The sequence below is a fragment of the Lycium barbarum genome, chromosome 5 (assembly GCF_019175385.1).
Source record: "Lycium barbarum isolate Lr01 chromosome 5, ASM1917538v2, whole genome shotgun sequence".
NCBI lineage: Eukaryota > Viridiplantae > Streptophyta > Magnoliopsida > Solanales > Solanaceae > Lycium > Lycium barbarum.
The window spans coordinates 28,287,759-28,303,609 of record NC_083341.1 but is presented as its reverse complement, the minus strand read 5'-3'; the positions used below and the strand labels follow the sequence as shown (position 1 = coordinate 28,303,609).

The window sequence follows — 15,851 nt, the reverse complement described above, 5'->3', positions numbered from 1 at the left end:
ATATATTGCTATTACAAAGTGTTCTTGATATGAGGAAGCCAACCCTCTAAAAGGAGGTCAATGCCCCTTATTTATAGTGCTGCCCCGTGGGCTTCATACAACATAAGAAACAATAAAATAAAGAAAAAGTTCTGAGTTGGATTAGGTTGGATTAGGTGGACCGTACGGTCTGACACCCGTACGATTGGCAGTTGAACACAGCAGGACGTCACCGACGCGTGGCACCCGTGCAACGGATCTCCCAAACCACTGGCCACGGTCAAACGAACATACGGCCTCGAACAACCATTTATGGAAGAACCGGACCAAATGACGCCCTTCCTTTACTCCGGACCAAGCGTTTCCCCGGTTCAGAATGAGAGCCTTCATGCACGTTCGTGTCCCTTTCTTCTTCGGTCTTGCCGGTTTAACGCATACCCGATTTTTACCGTATACAGATAGTCCCCACACTTCCCGTATCGTAGATTTCTCGGAGTGACAGGGAGTGGATGAATCAAGAAATCATCGACTCTGTTTGTCCGTAGTTACCTTCTCATTTTAGCGGGAACGGTTGCGTCACGTCTTCTTTCCATCGGCCACGTGTCCTATCCCGGATGGTCCGCTCTGACAACCGCCATATACACGTCATTTCAAATCATTCCTCATTAATTATGGGACACGTGGCGCCTCCCGATTGGCCGAAAACCGTAACCGCCCAAACCCCATAACTATAAAACGTCCACTAACCCTTCATTTTTCCATTTGAACACCTTTCAAATCTTCAACTCATTTCCTCTTTGCCTTGGATTTTTTCGCTCCATTTTTTCGTCTTCATCATATCTGTTCACCTTCTATACCAAGTTTGTTGCTGGATTCATCGCTCACTCTACGCAAAAGGAAGCAACTTTGCTCTTACCTTACACTAATCTGTTGCTGTTCATTGTTGATTCTCGTCTTCTGACTTCTCGTGTATTATTTGTTCCTTTATTACCCTTCGTTTTCTTCAACTCCTCTTTAGAATCCATTCAACTTCTTCTTTTCATTTCTCCAAATGTCTGAAACAACTTCCCATGATATTCCCTCGGTTTCGTCTCAAGGAACCGAGGCTGCCTCCCCTTCTAAGGCAAAGGACTCCTTCGAGCCCACGGCCTCGGATATCATACCAGCCAAAACCAATTTCAACAAGGACTTAGAGGTCGAAAAACCTTCCTCCATATCAGACGGGGGGTATGACGTGAGACGATACCCCTCCTCCATTACCTAGGAAAGGCTTTACCTTGTCCGGTCCGACTGCGGATGGGACAATCGCCCGGTCTGAGTTTTTGCCCCTGGGCCTGATGAGTCAATCGCTGACCATCGGGAGGATTTTTTGTATGTCTATACTTATCCCTTCACTCTCAAGCTCGATCCTCCGGTAGATCCGATCATTTTGGATATGTGCCGGACCTACGACGTGACCTTGGCACAAATTGGTCCGATCGTTTGGAGGGTCGTAGCATGCCTCCGGTTGTTGGCCAACTAGGCCGTGAAGGAGCTTACGCTGGCCCACCTGATACGCCTATACTCCCCGAGGCTGTTCCGGGGTAGCATAATAAAGCTCGCCAAGCGTAGCCGGAATCCATTTTTCTCCAAAATGGACGAAGACAGGGACAGGGGCTGGCTGGAGCGATATGTCCAGGTGAGGACCGAGGACATCATCCCGACCGATCACATGCCTTTCCCAGAGAAATAGAACAACAAGCGTAAGCTTGAACCCTTAAGTGATTGCTTTTGTACGTTTCGTTAAATTTTGATCTCACTTTCTCACTGTTTTTTTTTTTGTCTATATCAGCCAATGGGTATATTCCTCCGGTCGTCCAGGACCTGAGCGAATGGGTCACTGCACTTCTCAGCCAACATGTTCACGATAACCGGACGTGGAGCCACCTGTCACGTGGCCGATGGATCGCCCAGAACCATGTTAGTATTTTTCTTCTTCCTGTGTTCACTGTACCTTCTGCTATCCGTATTCATTGCGTCTTTTGACTTTCAGGTTTACCCAAAGGCTCGGTGGATCCCAGGCTGGAGTCAGCTGCCGAACCCACAACTTCGGCGCACGAGTTTGACTCAGCGGGTGCATCTCGTGCCCTTGCTGCTGCTGCCGCCGCAAAAAGGAAAAGGCCCTCGGATAGAGGGCAACAGTCGAAGAAGAGGGCGAGGAGCGTTACTCGTTGCATCCCCTCCGTTTTGCAACCGGGCTATTGCGATGCCCTTGTTCGACAATCGCCACTCTCTGCTCTTGCAACATTTCAATAATTATACGTAAGTCAATATTATCATTGGGTGTACCCGGTTCCTTCCGGTCCTCTGCCCGGGACAAGGTAACAGAATTGTGGGTATTTAGCGGATCAGTGGCCGGTAAGGTGGCATTCTCCTAGTCCACGGTGTTTTGACGGTTGAGGCCCTCCCTCGAATTAACGGGGTTAGGATCAGCAGGGTTTGGTGGTCCTCGTGGACCGCTTCCTTCGTTTTTGTCCACGATTTCATTGTTGTTGACGTGACCAGATTGGCCACTGTCAGCCATTTAGTCCGTTTTTTCAGACACGAACAGAAGGTGTTTTTGATTTAGACGGGTAAGGTAGAGATCAAGATAAAATACCACTATTATCCTAGCCCCACGGTGGGCGCCAAACTGTTTACCCCGAATTTGGATAATTAATTAAATTTGTGAGTGGGTATAAGATATGTGGTTAAGTCTCAATCTACTGGATAAAAGAAAGATATAAATATAGACATGATATGAAGAGAACAATGATAATCGGTGGTTTGCTATATACTTGTATGTTTACTAATCAAGTGTTGCTTGATCGAAGAGATGCAAGAAATAAACACAACAAATGTGACCGAAATCAGATAATTGAGAGAAAGATTTTGTATATATATTGCTATTACAAAGTGTTCTTGATATGAGGAAGTCAACCCTCTAAAAGGAGGCCAATGCCCCTTATTTATAGTGCTGCCCCATGGGCTTCATACAACATAAGAAACAATAAAATAAAGAAAAAGTTCTGAGTTGGATTAGGTTGGATTAGGTGGACCGTACGGTCTGACACCCGTACGATTGGCAGTTAAACACAGCAGGACGTCACCGATGCGTGGCACCCGTGCAACGGATCTCCCGGACCACCGGCCACGGTCAAACAGACATACGGCCTCGAACAACCGGTCATGGAAGAACCAGACCAAATGACGCCCTTCCTTTACTCCGGACCAAGCGTTTCCCCGGTTCAGAATGGGAGTCTTCATGCACGTTCCTGTCCCTTTCTTCTTCGGTCTTGCCGGTTTAACGCATACCCGGTGTTTACCGTATACAAAAGTATTTATAATGAGTGGTGCATTCTCTTAAAGCCAAAACCAACTCTAAAATAAAAATAAAAATAAAAATCTAATTCCAAATAGGATTGGAAACTGAAAGAGAATAGAATTAGGCCATTAGGCCTTTGGCTGGAAACGCGTGTAACGATCCAACATTCAGAGCTTACGAAGTTTACATCACCGCATTATAGTTCAAACATAACTTTTAATATATATGTTTCAAAATTCCATAATCAAGCAATGTATTTTGCTAAATGATACCACACATTTTCTAAATGAGACGAGATAGATACAATTTAGCAGAACTAACAGTTAGTTTTGAGCTTCATTACAAGCACAATTATCAGAAGTTGTTTCCCCGATCGAGTTTTTGACAATTTCGCAATGTGCATTATGTGCTGCCCTATTTATGGCAACTAATTTCTTGCTACTAAATTTTCCCTTCCCGGCAAATTTACCATCAACAAAAACTTCAACTTCTCCTGTTTTTTTCCATGTATCAATAAATTCAATATTCCATCCATTTTTTTGGCAGATTTCATAGAATCTCGTTACTGGATGAGTCTCTAGATTTGCTGGAGTGATCAAAGGTTGCAACAAACCTTCTACCACCTGTCCAAAGTAATAACTTGTCAAAATAAGTTTTCTTCTATACACACATGAGCATATTTAAAATCTAAAGTTAATAGGTGATGTACGTAGTCACAGTATTCACTATTTTTTCTGTCTCAATTTATGTGAAGGAATTCAACGTATGTAAGTAAAAACACTTACTTTTGACAATGAAATCAGGTATATACAGATTCTTCAAAAAATTTTTTTTTTTTTTTTACATATTTGAAAACTACACCAAAAAGTAATACAAGTCAACATAGCTAATGATTCAAAATATTTTAAAAAATTATAGTTAAAAAAAAAACCATTTAACTTCCCTAACAATAATATCTTCACATAAAATGAAACGAATGAACTAATATTTTTGTGATTGTCTTCGTGTATGTATATCATAGTTTTCAAAGGCGACAAAAGTCCATGTGAATTGAAAGCAAATACGAGAAGTGAATGGCAACCAACTTCTTTAAAGTAAAGCGCACAAACTATATTGCCCCTATAGTCAGGGGTCATTTGATAGTTGCTTAGGAGCTAAGTTATTCATGTATTAAATCGTGCATAAGTAATACCACGTCAGGTAGGATTCTTTTGCTATATATAAAATTCAACACACCTAATATAGTAATTGGTTTGCAATTTAGGAACTCGCATAACTAATATAGTTCACGTATAGGTTATGAGAGAATATATGTAATATTTTATGCAAGATAGAAGATGGAATAACCGAATTCTCCATAAAATAATACTAAGATTCCCTCATAACTAACTTGTATTATTAATACTTGCATAACTCTCACCAACTACCAAACGACCCCTTAATCTGCAAATAAACGTGAACATGCAAAGTGAAGCACTAAAGCACTTGTGGGCGAAATTTAATTTTAAAAAAACAATAAAGCACCTGCCAAGTTGTTTCCATGGAGAAATTGGAGTCAATATAAATGGCCCCAGTGAGAGATTCAACTACATCAGCTAGCACCTTTGGGGGATCAATAAGACCACCTGAATGCAAAGGGTACTCAAGAGTTCCATCTTTGAATTCTTCTACCTGAAGAAACGACAAGCTTGTTATCAAAATTATATATATCAACCACTAGTTTGTTTTTATTTTTTTATTTTTTTATAATATTAACCACTAGTTGATGTACAATTTCAGCAGCGAATATATTCACATTTACTTCATAAAAAAATTTAGTTAGTTCAATGGTACACATGAGTCATGACACTAATTTACGCCGTCTGACTTTAAAAAATGAATGAATTCAACACATCATTTAGCAATATGAAGTCCCAGGTTACTCTTTTGATTAATAAATAAGGTAGGGGTAGGAGTCTATGCCAAATCCTCCATCAATTAGGACTTGTAACTAGTTGCTTGGAATTAAAAAGAAGAAAAAGAAAAAAGTGATAGGTACTATATCAAAATTTTAAGTTTATGAATTCCTACATTAATTCTAAATTAATATACAATATTAACCGAATCAATGAACTAGTGTTGATCCACCCCTGGTTGTATAATGGAGGAAGTGAATTGAGAATGTGTTGAATGAGAGGGGACAGTTGTGATATTAATTTAGTGAGAGGTTATATTAGTAAAAAGCTAGGGTAATGGATGAGGACTTCATTTTATAATGGGGAAAAAGGTAAAAAATATCCTTCTAATCTTGAAAAGGAGTTAAAAATATCTTCCATTACAAATTTGGGTAAAAAATATCCATCCAGCCATTAAAATTTTCATATTCATCCAGTCATTAAAGTTTTCAAATATGCCCTCTCTTAATAGAAATCTCACCCCAAAATAACCCGCTTTCATTTTTTAAACTCAATCCAACTAAATAATAACTCATATGATCCCCTTGTTCCCCCAATTTCTCTCAAACGTATTCCACTTCCCTTCTCTTTATTCATCCCCTTGTTCCCCCAATTTCTCTCAAACGTATTCCACTTCCCTTCTCTTTATTCAGCTTCCTTTTCTAGGAAACTTATTCTGTTTTAGTATGTAAATCAGTGTGCTAATTAAGACAACAAATGAAGTTTTAAACTTGGCAACTTCTACTACAAAGCCTTTCCTATCAGATCAAAGAATTGATAAAGAGTTCAGTAGCATGCTTGCTCTACTGGATTAAAAAGGAGAATAAAATTAGTTGTTAGTTGTTGGTGTAGTATCCATTAGTGACCAGTAGTTACTTATAATACTATAGAATTTTTATCTGTTCTTGTAATATAGACATTTTTAATCAGTTGTATGATATTAAATTTATAAGTAGAAGGGAAAATAGTACCATCAATAAACTCGTGTAAAGAACAATTCATAAATCCCTCCGATCCCACCTAAAGTCCTTAAACAACTTTCTTCCTGCTACTTGTTTCCTAGAGAAGGAAGCTGAATAGAGAGAAGGGAAAAAGTGGAATATGTTAGAGAAATTGGGGGAATAAGGAGATTGTATGGGTTATTATTTAGTTGGGTCGCCTTTAACAAAATGAAATTTGGTTATTTTGAGGAATTTGGAATATCCGTTAAGAGAAGGATATATTTAAAAACTTTAATAAAAGGAAAGATGTTTTTTACCCCAATTCGTAATAAAAGACATTTTTAGCCCTTTTTATAAAGTAGAAGGATATTTTTGACCATTTTTCCTTTTATAATTGTGTCATAAAGGCAATTACAGTTGGCAGAAGTTCATTACGTTTCTCACAAGAGTCATCCAGGAAGTTTTTCACTCTAGCAGTTCAAAACAGCGTTACGTGGATTACTAAAATTGGATAGTAAAATACATGCACCACTGGGATTAAACACATCTGAGGTCATTAAAATTTAACCCAACCAGGCACCAGCTGTTAGTGAAAAAATGTGCAAGAGTTTTTGTCCCTTGCACCTACCTAGCTTTTTTCTATCAGTTCTTTCAAAGATTACCATCATTTTCATAACTGGTTTGGCCAATATTTCAAAATATACTCATTTTGAAAGTATTGTTTATTAGAAGTGTTTTTGAAAAAAAGTACATTTTGGAGAATACCAATTTTTGTTTGGCTAATCAATATGACAAACGCTTTTATTAATAGTAGGATAGCAATTTGTGATTGACAAAGATACCAAAAGTGTTTCTGAGAAACTATTTTTCATCCTTTGAAAACAACTTCTTTTACTACTCCCTCCGTCCACTTTTTTTTTTTAATGACATAGGAACCCGTAGCCGCTATTCTTCGGTTGCGCACAGGGTAAATCCAGCTCCTATGCAATAGCTCGCAAACCACACAGGAGAGATAACCCACACTAGGCAAGCCCCCGTACGATGAGCTCAACCCAAAAGACAATTTCCTAGTTGTTGTAAGCAGGGGGTTCGAAACCTGAGACCTTTATTATGAAAGCCCCATGCTCAACCAACAAAGCCGCACTTGCGGGTGTCTACTTTTACTTGTCACGTTTCGCTTCTCGAGAGTCAAACGGTATAAACTTTGACCAATATTTTAAAATGTATTTTTTCTTCATATTAATATTAGAAGAATTGCAACTTATAGTATTTTTCGTATAGTTTCCGAACATGTAAATTTTAGTTTTAAAATATTGAAATAAGCTAGTTTAACAGACGATTAGTCTATGGACTTCTTGGAAACCAATGCCAAAAAGAAACTCTAAAAATGTTGTTACACCTCGTAGTCATGTACGTGAAATATATTAGGCATTAGTTGTTTAAGTCTAGACGTGGAGCATGTATCTCATGGTTACAAGGGTTTGAGTTCATATAATAAGCTATGAAAGACTCTGGGACCTAGCAAATCAAGGAAAATAAGTTTGTCAAAAAATTTGAAACAGGATTTTGAGTCAACTTTGGAGGGGTATATCTCCATATATATTGAGAGTTTTAAGGTGTTTCAAAATCCTAAAATGAAGTTCGTCGAGTCTAGTTTCTAATGCAACAAACCGCTCGTCGATAGGACATCGGAGTAGAGACTTATAGACGTTACAAACTGAGCTGTCAACTCAGAAACAGGGCTGCTACAGTACTGCTACAGTGCTGCCGCCTCAGCCACTATAAAAAGGGTGAAAACCCCATTTTTATTCATCAAAACTCTCCAAAATGTTCCAAAAATTTCAGCAACAAAAGGGCTCTTAAATATCACATAGAAGTGAGGATTTTGAGCAAAATTCAAGCTACGGAATACTAATCGAAGTCCGGACAACTTGTAGTCACGATTACCATAGCGTTTTGTGTTGGAGTGAGCTTGGAAACAAGTGGATATTGAAGATCTTGTCACTTTAGTGAATATAAGGTATGAATCATTGAATCTTTTTCTTTATTAAAATTGATTAAGGAGTAGTTACAAGAATAAAAGTTGTAGTTTGTTGTATTGATGTTGTTGGCTTATGGATTGAGGTTGGAAGAGGATTTTGGATGAAAATACATATATTTGTCTTGTAGAATGTTGAGGATGTTGTTGTTGATGTTGTTGGTATTGTTTGGGAGTTGTTTTGGTATTTGGAGGAAGTCGATGATATAGGGAAAATGTTGCAAAAATTTTCGTAACCCAAATTAGTCTTCCATAATTAGTACTTATAAGTTGATGGAAATGTGATGAAAGTATGATTAATGATATATTTCTCGATATATAGGCTCGGGTGAAGAGCAAGCTTTGGCGTAAGGAACTCCTAAAGTGGTGGCTTGACGGATAAGGTATGTAAGGTGTTCGTTTCCCTTGTTCTTTGGCACGAATCCAACTAGAACATAAACATGAGCGTTCCATAATAATCCACTCCATTCCCATGCTTTGTATATCAAATCTTAATGTCTTATTATTTGATTGATTCTTGAAATATTATTTTACTCATCATCGATTACTCCTTTGGACTCGATAAAAATTCCATAAGCTATTCGGAGGCTTCCGACCTTATGTCACTCCGAAAGGCCAAGGTCAGATTATTGATTTCTCATTCAAAAATCAGCATCAGAACATTGCGCTTTCCTTCCGCATCGCTGAAGGAAAGCGGAGTCCTACACAAAAGGCTTCAGGACATTGCGCTTTCTGTCCGCATTGCGGAAGGAAAGCGGAAGGTCTCAGAACATTGTGCTTTCCTTCTGCATCGCGGAAGGAAAGCGGTATCCTGCACAGTTTTTTTTTCGTTCCAGACCAATAATGGAATATACATATATAAAAATGTATTGCACTATTTTACTACACCGTGCCGCACTATAGTCGGTCGGGCATGGCGCGTAGATGCGCACACCACTGCTGTGGGCATGTTATGATATTGCCCCGGACGTTGGCTAATGATGATAACACTGAGCCTTAATGGTCGGGCATGATTTTACATATATAACACCGAGCCTTATGACCGGGCATGGATACTATCTATTACGTATATATATATATATGATTTTATCATGCATTGCATGTTGTTCTACTTCCAGATGTTCGGTTTTCTTTTGCCTATGTTAATGTCACACTTTATCTTAATTGTGTTGTTGCCCTCTTGCCTTAGATACTCAGTACTTTTATCCGTACTGACGTCCCATTGCCCGGGACGGTACATTTCGTGCTGCAGGCTCTGACAGATTTACTGACGAGCAACCGCAGTAGGATTTTCCAACTTCAGCGGTGTTAGCAAGTACCACTACTCCGGGCTTGCAATCTTTTGGTATTTTTCTGTTAGTATAATATATATATTCATATGTATACTCTTAGAGGCTCATGGACATTGTGGGATATGTAATTATTATGTATGGCCTTGTCGTCCTTGTTTTGGCTTCTTGATATGTTTCTGATAGCCTTGTCGGCTTTATGATATACTTGATGTTGTAGCGACCTTGTCGGTCTGCATATGTATATATGTGTTGATTTATCGAATACTTTTATGTTGGCCCTTTTCCGCGAGCAGATGTTCTTGAGTTATGGTATGTGATGTCCAAGTAACAGTTAAGTCATGTGACTTCGGCCTACGGGTCGGAGCCTGTCAGACTCCTCGTCGGGGTGTGACAAATGTTTACAGGATTATGTCCCAAAATATCAAGATTTTGTAGAAACCGGACGTCAATCACAAAGTCTATTATCAACCTCAAATCAATTTTCAAAATTTATGCCACCTTAGTAACTCATTGATAGAACTGTCACCTGACAAATAAAAGCTATAACTAATACGGAGTGTTCAATTTTTAACCGCCTCTCCACCCAAAAAGGTAATTAAAAGTTACCTTTTGATCCGTCGCGCAAACATAATGCATTTAACAACGTTTTTTACAATTAAAAATATGGTAGAGGGAATTTCTTAAAAATCAAATATTTTCATCACTAAGTAATAGGTCAACTACGCACCTGCCCGGCCTTAATTTTCTTCTCATACCTAATTTCTGTTTTGGCTTTTTCAAAATTTTGAAACAAGAAAAAAGAACAACTGAATATCAAAGAGCCACACACCAAAATAAAACAAAGTAAACAAATAAAACAACCATTAAATATTCTTGTCACTTACTTGTCCCTTAAGTAGAGGTTTCTTGTGCCGTAAGTACTTATGGAAGTCATATTTGATGGCAACCCTAGCAAGTTTTTCTGTATCAACGTCGGCCGCTCGCAGCTTCGTCAAGTTCCCCGGAGGCGAATCAGGGTGTAAAAAATAATGTTCTTTTGCTATCAACAAATTTAGCACCGAGTCACCCATGTATTCAAGCCTTTCGTATGATTCACACTTCTCTTTGAATGAAGGATGTGTAAAAGCTTGATGTAACAAACTAGGGTTCTTGAATTTGTACCCTATAATCTCTTGTAATTCTTCCACATATTTCTCCCATTCAAGAGTTTCTTTGCTTTCTTCATCATGATGAAGTTTAGAACGGGGTTGTATTTCCATTGACCTGAGGAGATAATCCAAATGGTAGTCAGTGTCCATTTGATTGAGCACTATATGATCTGCTAGTCACGTTGTTTTTCAATGGCTATATCACATGTATCAAGAGGAGGAAGGTTTCAATAGAGGTGGTTGTATATAATGTTATATTGAAAGGTACTAATGACATAGAGTAGGCACAGTTGATATAGATATTAACTATTTGATCAGAACAAGGAAGAACTTTTTAAAAGTAATGTTGTTGACAAAATAGCTAGTACAGCCGATAAGAAGATGTTGATGGCGTGTAGATTGACGCTTTAGGGTTTTCTATTTTAGGAAAAAACAATGTGATTCTTTCCAACTATTGTATGACGTGTTTTGAGGTGGACCTAGAGAGTAGAAACTATTAATAATTAAAGATATATACTATAAATGCTATGATCTTCTTATTTGTTACGTATTTGTTCCTAATTTGTAGATTGACCATATATGAAGTTTGGTTAAAAAACAAAATAAAAGCTGGCAAAAGGTCTTTGCTTCTAGGAAGGACCTTAAAAAATGTAGTATTAATTTATTTGTGGATTTTAAAATTCAATAGCTTAGCCACTCAAGAGCAAGAGAAATGGTCTTTTCATTATCATATAATTATAGTATGTCTAAAAACTAATACACATAGGAGATTTGGTTTTATTGTTGGGAAAAGGCATAAGTACACCCCCTCCCGCACCCCTCCAACTTGAATTTTCAACTACACACCTAATCTTTGTGGGTCCTATTACCCCTCTTGAACTTTTTAAAAATGGAATAAACACACCCATGGGTGTTGTGACAGCATAGAGAGAGTGTTCACTCTCTTGGAGGAGTGTCAGATAAAAAAAAAACGTAAAGTTTTAAAAGAAATAGATAAATATCGTTTTTTAATTGGACACTTTATGTTAAGTACCCTTTATTGCGTTAACAACATTAAGATTCTAAAAGACAAAGGGACATTCACCTTTCAACATTGTTATAGAGAGGTAAATGCCATAGCTGACTACTTAGCCAACATGGGAGATAGCACAAGACAAAATTCTTTCTTCACACAGAATTTAAATCTCCCTCAGAGAATTGAAAACTGTACGAAGAATGACATCAAAATAGTTACTCGCTTCAAGTTTAGAGCTCAGAAAAAGAACTTTTCTTTTGATCAGGGTAGAAACTAATATGTTTAGGATGTTTTGCTTCTTTTGGACCTTGTCTAGTAATCATTTTGTAAAGGAGGAGTCATCTGTCAATCTCTCTAGGCTTGGTCTTGTAGTTTGCTCTATGGCTCATACTATTTCAATTGTTTTATTGGAGGCAAAGTTTTATATCCTTCTCCATATCTTAACTTTTTATGGAATATACAGGTAGGGGTCTAGGCCTCACCCCATACCGTTAATGTCACGACCCGATTAGGGGCCATGACGGGTACCCGGGGCTAACCACCGAGCACCACTCATTCTACTACTTATCATACTCGTTAAGCGTTCATTCATCAAATTCATACTCAAATCATAGAAAAATCATTTTCATTTGGAAACAAAAATAATTTTATACACGTAAGCCCTTCGACTATCAAAATAATATACATACAATAATAACATCGTGAGACCATGCTACCCACACATACGTATCTACGAGTCTCTATTAGAGTACTAGACATATGGACGGGACAAGACCCCGTCGCGCCCAAAACATATATACATACACAATAGTAAATCAGTGGCACCTCCGGAATAATGGAGTACTCTAAAAAATCTGTGTATCAGCTTCTATTATTCTGGGTCGCCTCCCTATCTACCTGTGGGCATGAACACAGCGTCCAAAGAAAACAGACGTCAGTACGAATATTGTACTGAGTATGTAAGGCATGAATGAAATGAACATGATAGAGAAATCATAAGTCATAAGGTGAAGATAAAACCTGCGTAACTTTTAGGGGAGGATACATTTCATGCATATATCATATATATAATTATAGTACATGTATCATCATAGTGCATACATCATCGTATCATATAAATCATCATCGTTAACTCGCGTCCGGGTAACCATCATTTGCCGCCCACTAGTGGTCATCATGCCTGGCCCTCTAGGCTCGGTGTAACCATAGCAGCCCGCCTTAGCGGTGACATGCCCGGCCATTTAGGCACGGTGGAATCGTATGCAGCCCACCTTCGCGGTGACATGCCCGGCCAACTAGGCTCGATGTAAACATAGCAGCCCGCCTTAGCGGTGACATGCTCGGCCATTTAGGCACGGTGGAATCGTATCGTCATATAATCAATCATAAACTCATCATTATTACACATCTTATAGGCATATCATAACTTAGCATCATTATATATACACATATCACGGTATCGTATTTGCCTATACACATTAAACATTATCCGTATTTGGCCACGTAGTGGCTCGACAATATCCGTATTCGGCCATGTAGTGGCTCAACAATATCACATACATGTCTTCCGTACCCGGCCATAACAAGGCTCGGTGTATCTCATCATCATCATTTCCATCACATACATCTCTTAAGCTTGTCATAATTTTCCATAAAGCATGCATTTGGATTTAAAGATAGCCAATGAAACCATATCATATTCGTAGCATGTACTTCATAAAAATATTGTATGATAGGCTTTATAATCTCTAAACTTAGGCTCATCATTACCATTATCGTATCTATAGCATATCTCTTACCTTTATCCCATATGGAACCCCCTATGCACATCGACTCATAACTTTTTGGAACATTGGTCATAGGTCATGCATTAGAGCTTATAGACAACCTATAACGATGTCGGAGTGACATAAGGTCATGAAACTCCGATTATATTATGGAGTAATCATATGCATCATGTCTCACCTTGAAGAAACTAACATTTTAAGGTGAGTGTACACCATGAACAACATCAAAGGATCGTAAGTAGGATCTTTAACTTCATAGACATCATATCTTGCCTTAGAATCTCTAGGCTTAAACTTACCGTCATTATTATCGTATTCATGACATATTACTCATCCTTATCTCATAAGAAGCTCTTTATCAATATTGTCTCATATTTCCCGGAATGTAAGAAAGTCATGGATAGGTAGGGAAACAATATCATAGGAATCATATATAAGGATAATTATTTTCGTAGGAATGTCGTATCATGAGCTTTAGGACTTCTAGACTTAGATTCATCATCGGTATCGTCAAGCTCGTAACTTATCTCTTTTCTTTATTTCATATGAAGCTCTTTATACTCGTAGATTCATAATTCCCGATATGTAGGAAAATCATGGAAAGATAGGAAGGAGGATTCATACCATAAGAGTCATGCCTTAGAAACAAAGGACTAGCCTTACATACCTCTTTCGTTTAACAATTTCCGTCACTTGATTGTTCTCCTTCAATGCTCACGTTTCTACCTTCAAGAAAATTCGCATTCACATTAGCTAATCGATTATATGAACGTGCTTACTAAAGCTAGAGAAAATTGGGCAGCATTTCCTTTGATTGTACAACCTTCCCCATATTGTATATCAACTCCCAAACATTTATAATAACGTTCACAATATCATAACCAACAATCGTCATTCATCTACATTATCCTCATTTCACAATTCCACTTTAATTCATCTATAATCATGGTCATAGTATACTAGTACATTTTCTCACATATATTTCTTACCCCATGTCCTTAATATCATTTGTAACATAACCATATCACAACACATCAAGAATCATGACTCAATTCAAGCTATCACTCAAAATGACACTATTCCCACATTCATGACCCATTGTTTTCTATATTCTTCTACAATCCAAGTGTTTCAACTTTTCAATACCTTAAACAACATGGAAACACCATAAAGCTTAACTTAGATAGTGTAGAAGCTAGTTTTTGGATGATAATATTTCACTTGAAGGAAAACCCTAGCTTCAATCCAATGGTGTTTCTTGCCTTGGATGAACTCCAATGAGTTTCTTACATTTGATTTCCTTGGGTTGATAAGGTTAATCATGAATCTTTCTTGATTTCTTTTGGATGGAGAGTAGAGAGGGTTTTCTAGAGTGTTCTTGAGGTGAGAGGTGAAAATGAAATAAAATAAATCAACTTGGGTCCTCCTTATATAAATAAAACAATCTGTCCCGACACGAACATACGGACCAACATACAGTCCGTATCTGTTATACAAGACGTATGTCTGGCCGTATGTTTAGTCCAGTGGAGGTTACCCATCTGGGCTAAATATACGGCCTAACATACGGCCAGTATAATTTATACGGCCAGTATGTTGGGCCGTATAAAGCCCAGCTATTCCGATTTCGTTCTCGTCGACTCGTTTGATCTCAAATCCTTATGGAACCTTCTTAACACTTGTTTATCACCTCATTAACAATCTAAGGGACGTTATAACTCTTCTCCAAAGCATCATTAAATCATCATTAACTTGTTACTCATAAATCCTTTCCGATACATCTCATACGCCTTGCCTTCTCTTGGCAAACTTTCTTCTCTTACTTCAAATGTCTTTGAAATCTCATTTAAAATCATCAAATGTTATTTCTTACTTATCAAAACATCGTATAAATTGTGCCCTTTGTCAGTCTATTCACTGTGTATGAACGATTTTTTTTTCGAGGTGTAATATTCTTCCCCCCTTGGGAACATTCTTCCTCGAATGTTGAATCGGCCTTGTACAAGTATACTGGTTATGATGATCTTATAATGAATCAATTCTAACTAGGACTCGTATATCATGTCGTGCCCCTCATCATTCAATGATCTTATTGCATTCGTAAGTTGTCGCACCCCAAGGCAACCGTAGGAAGCATATAGCATGTACTTTTATCATAGTCCAAGTAATTATCCTATTTATCCTTAACGATAATCCCAACTCAACATTTCAACTGAATTCACCATGTATTTTCCTTTAATTGACCCAAAGTATCATTACCACACTATTCTTTCTTACCTCTTACTCCTCTTTTTAAGTACCCACTTGGTTTCATTGGCGACGTATAAATACTTGCAAGTTACATAATCGTTCTTGCGTGATTCGAGTACACACA

General features: G+C 38.0%; 1 protein-coding gene across 1 annotated transcript; it reads right to left on the bottom strand.

Moving 5' to 3' along the window:
* Positions 1 to 3,518: 3,518 nt before the first annotated feature.
* Positions 3,519 to 10,997, bottom strand: LOC132640784 (ribonuclease 3-like protein 3). The gene is made up of 3 exons (XM_060357540.1): positions 10,412 to 10,997; positions 4,847 to 4,993; positions 3,519 to 3,945 (listed from the first exon to the last, which is right to left on the bottom strand). Exons 1-3 carry the CDS (start codon positions 10,823 to 10,825, stop codon positions 3,646 to 3,648), a joined length of 861 nt encoding a protein of 286 aa, XP_060213523.1. The 5' UTR covers positions 10,826 to 10,997; the 3' UTR covers positions 3,519 to 3,645.
* Between the last annotated feature and the right edge of the window lie 4,854 nt (positions 10,998 to 15,851).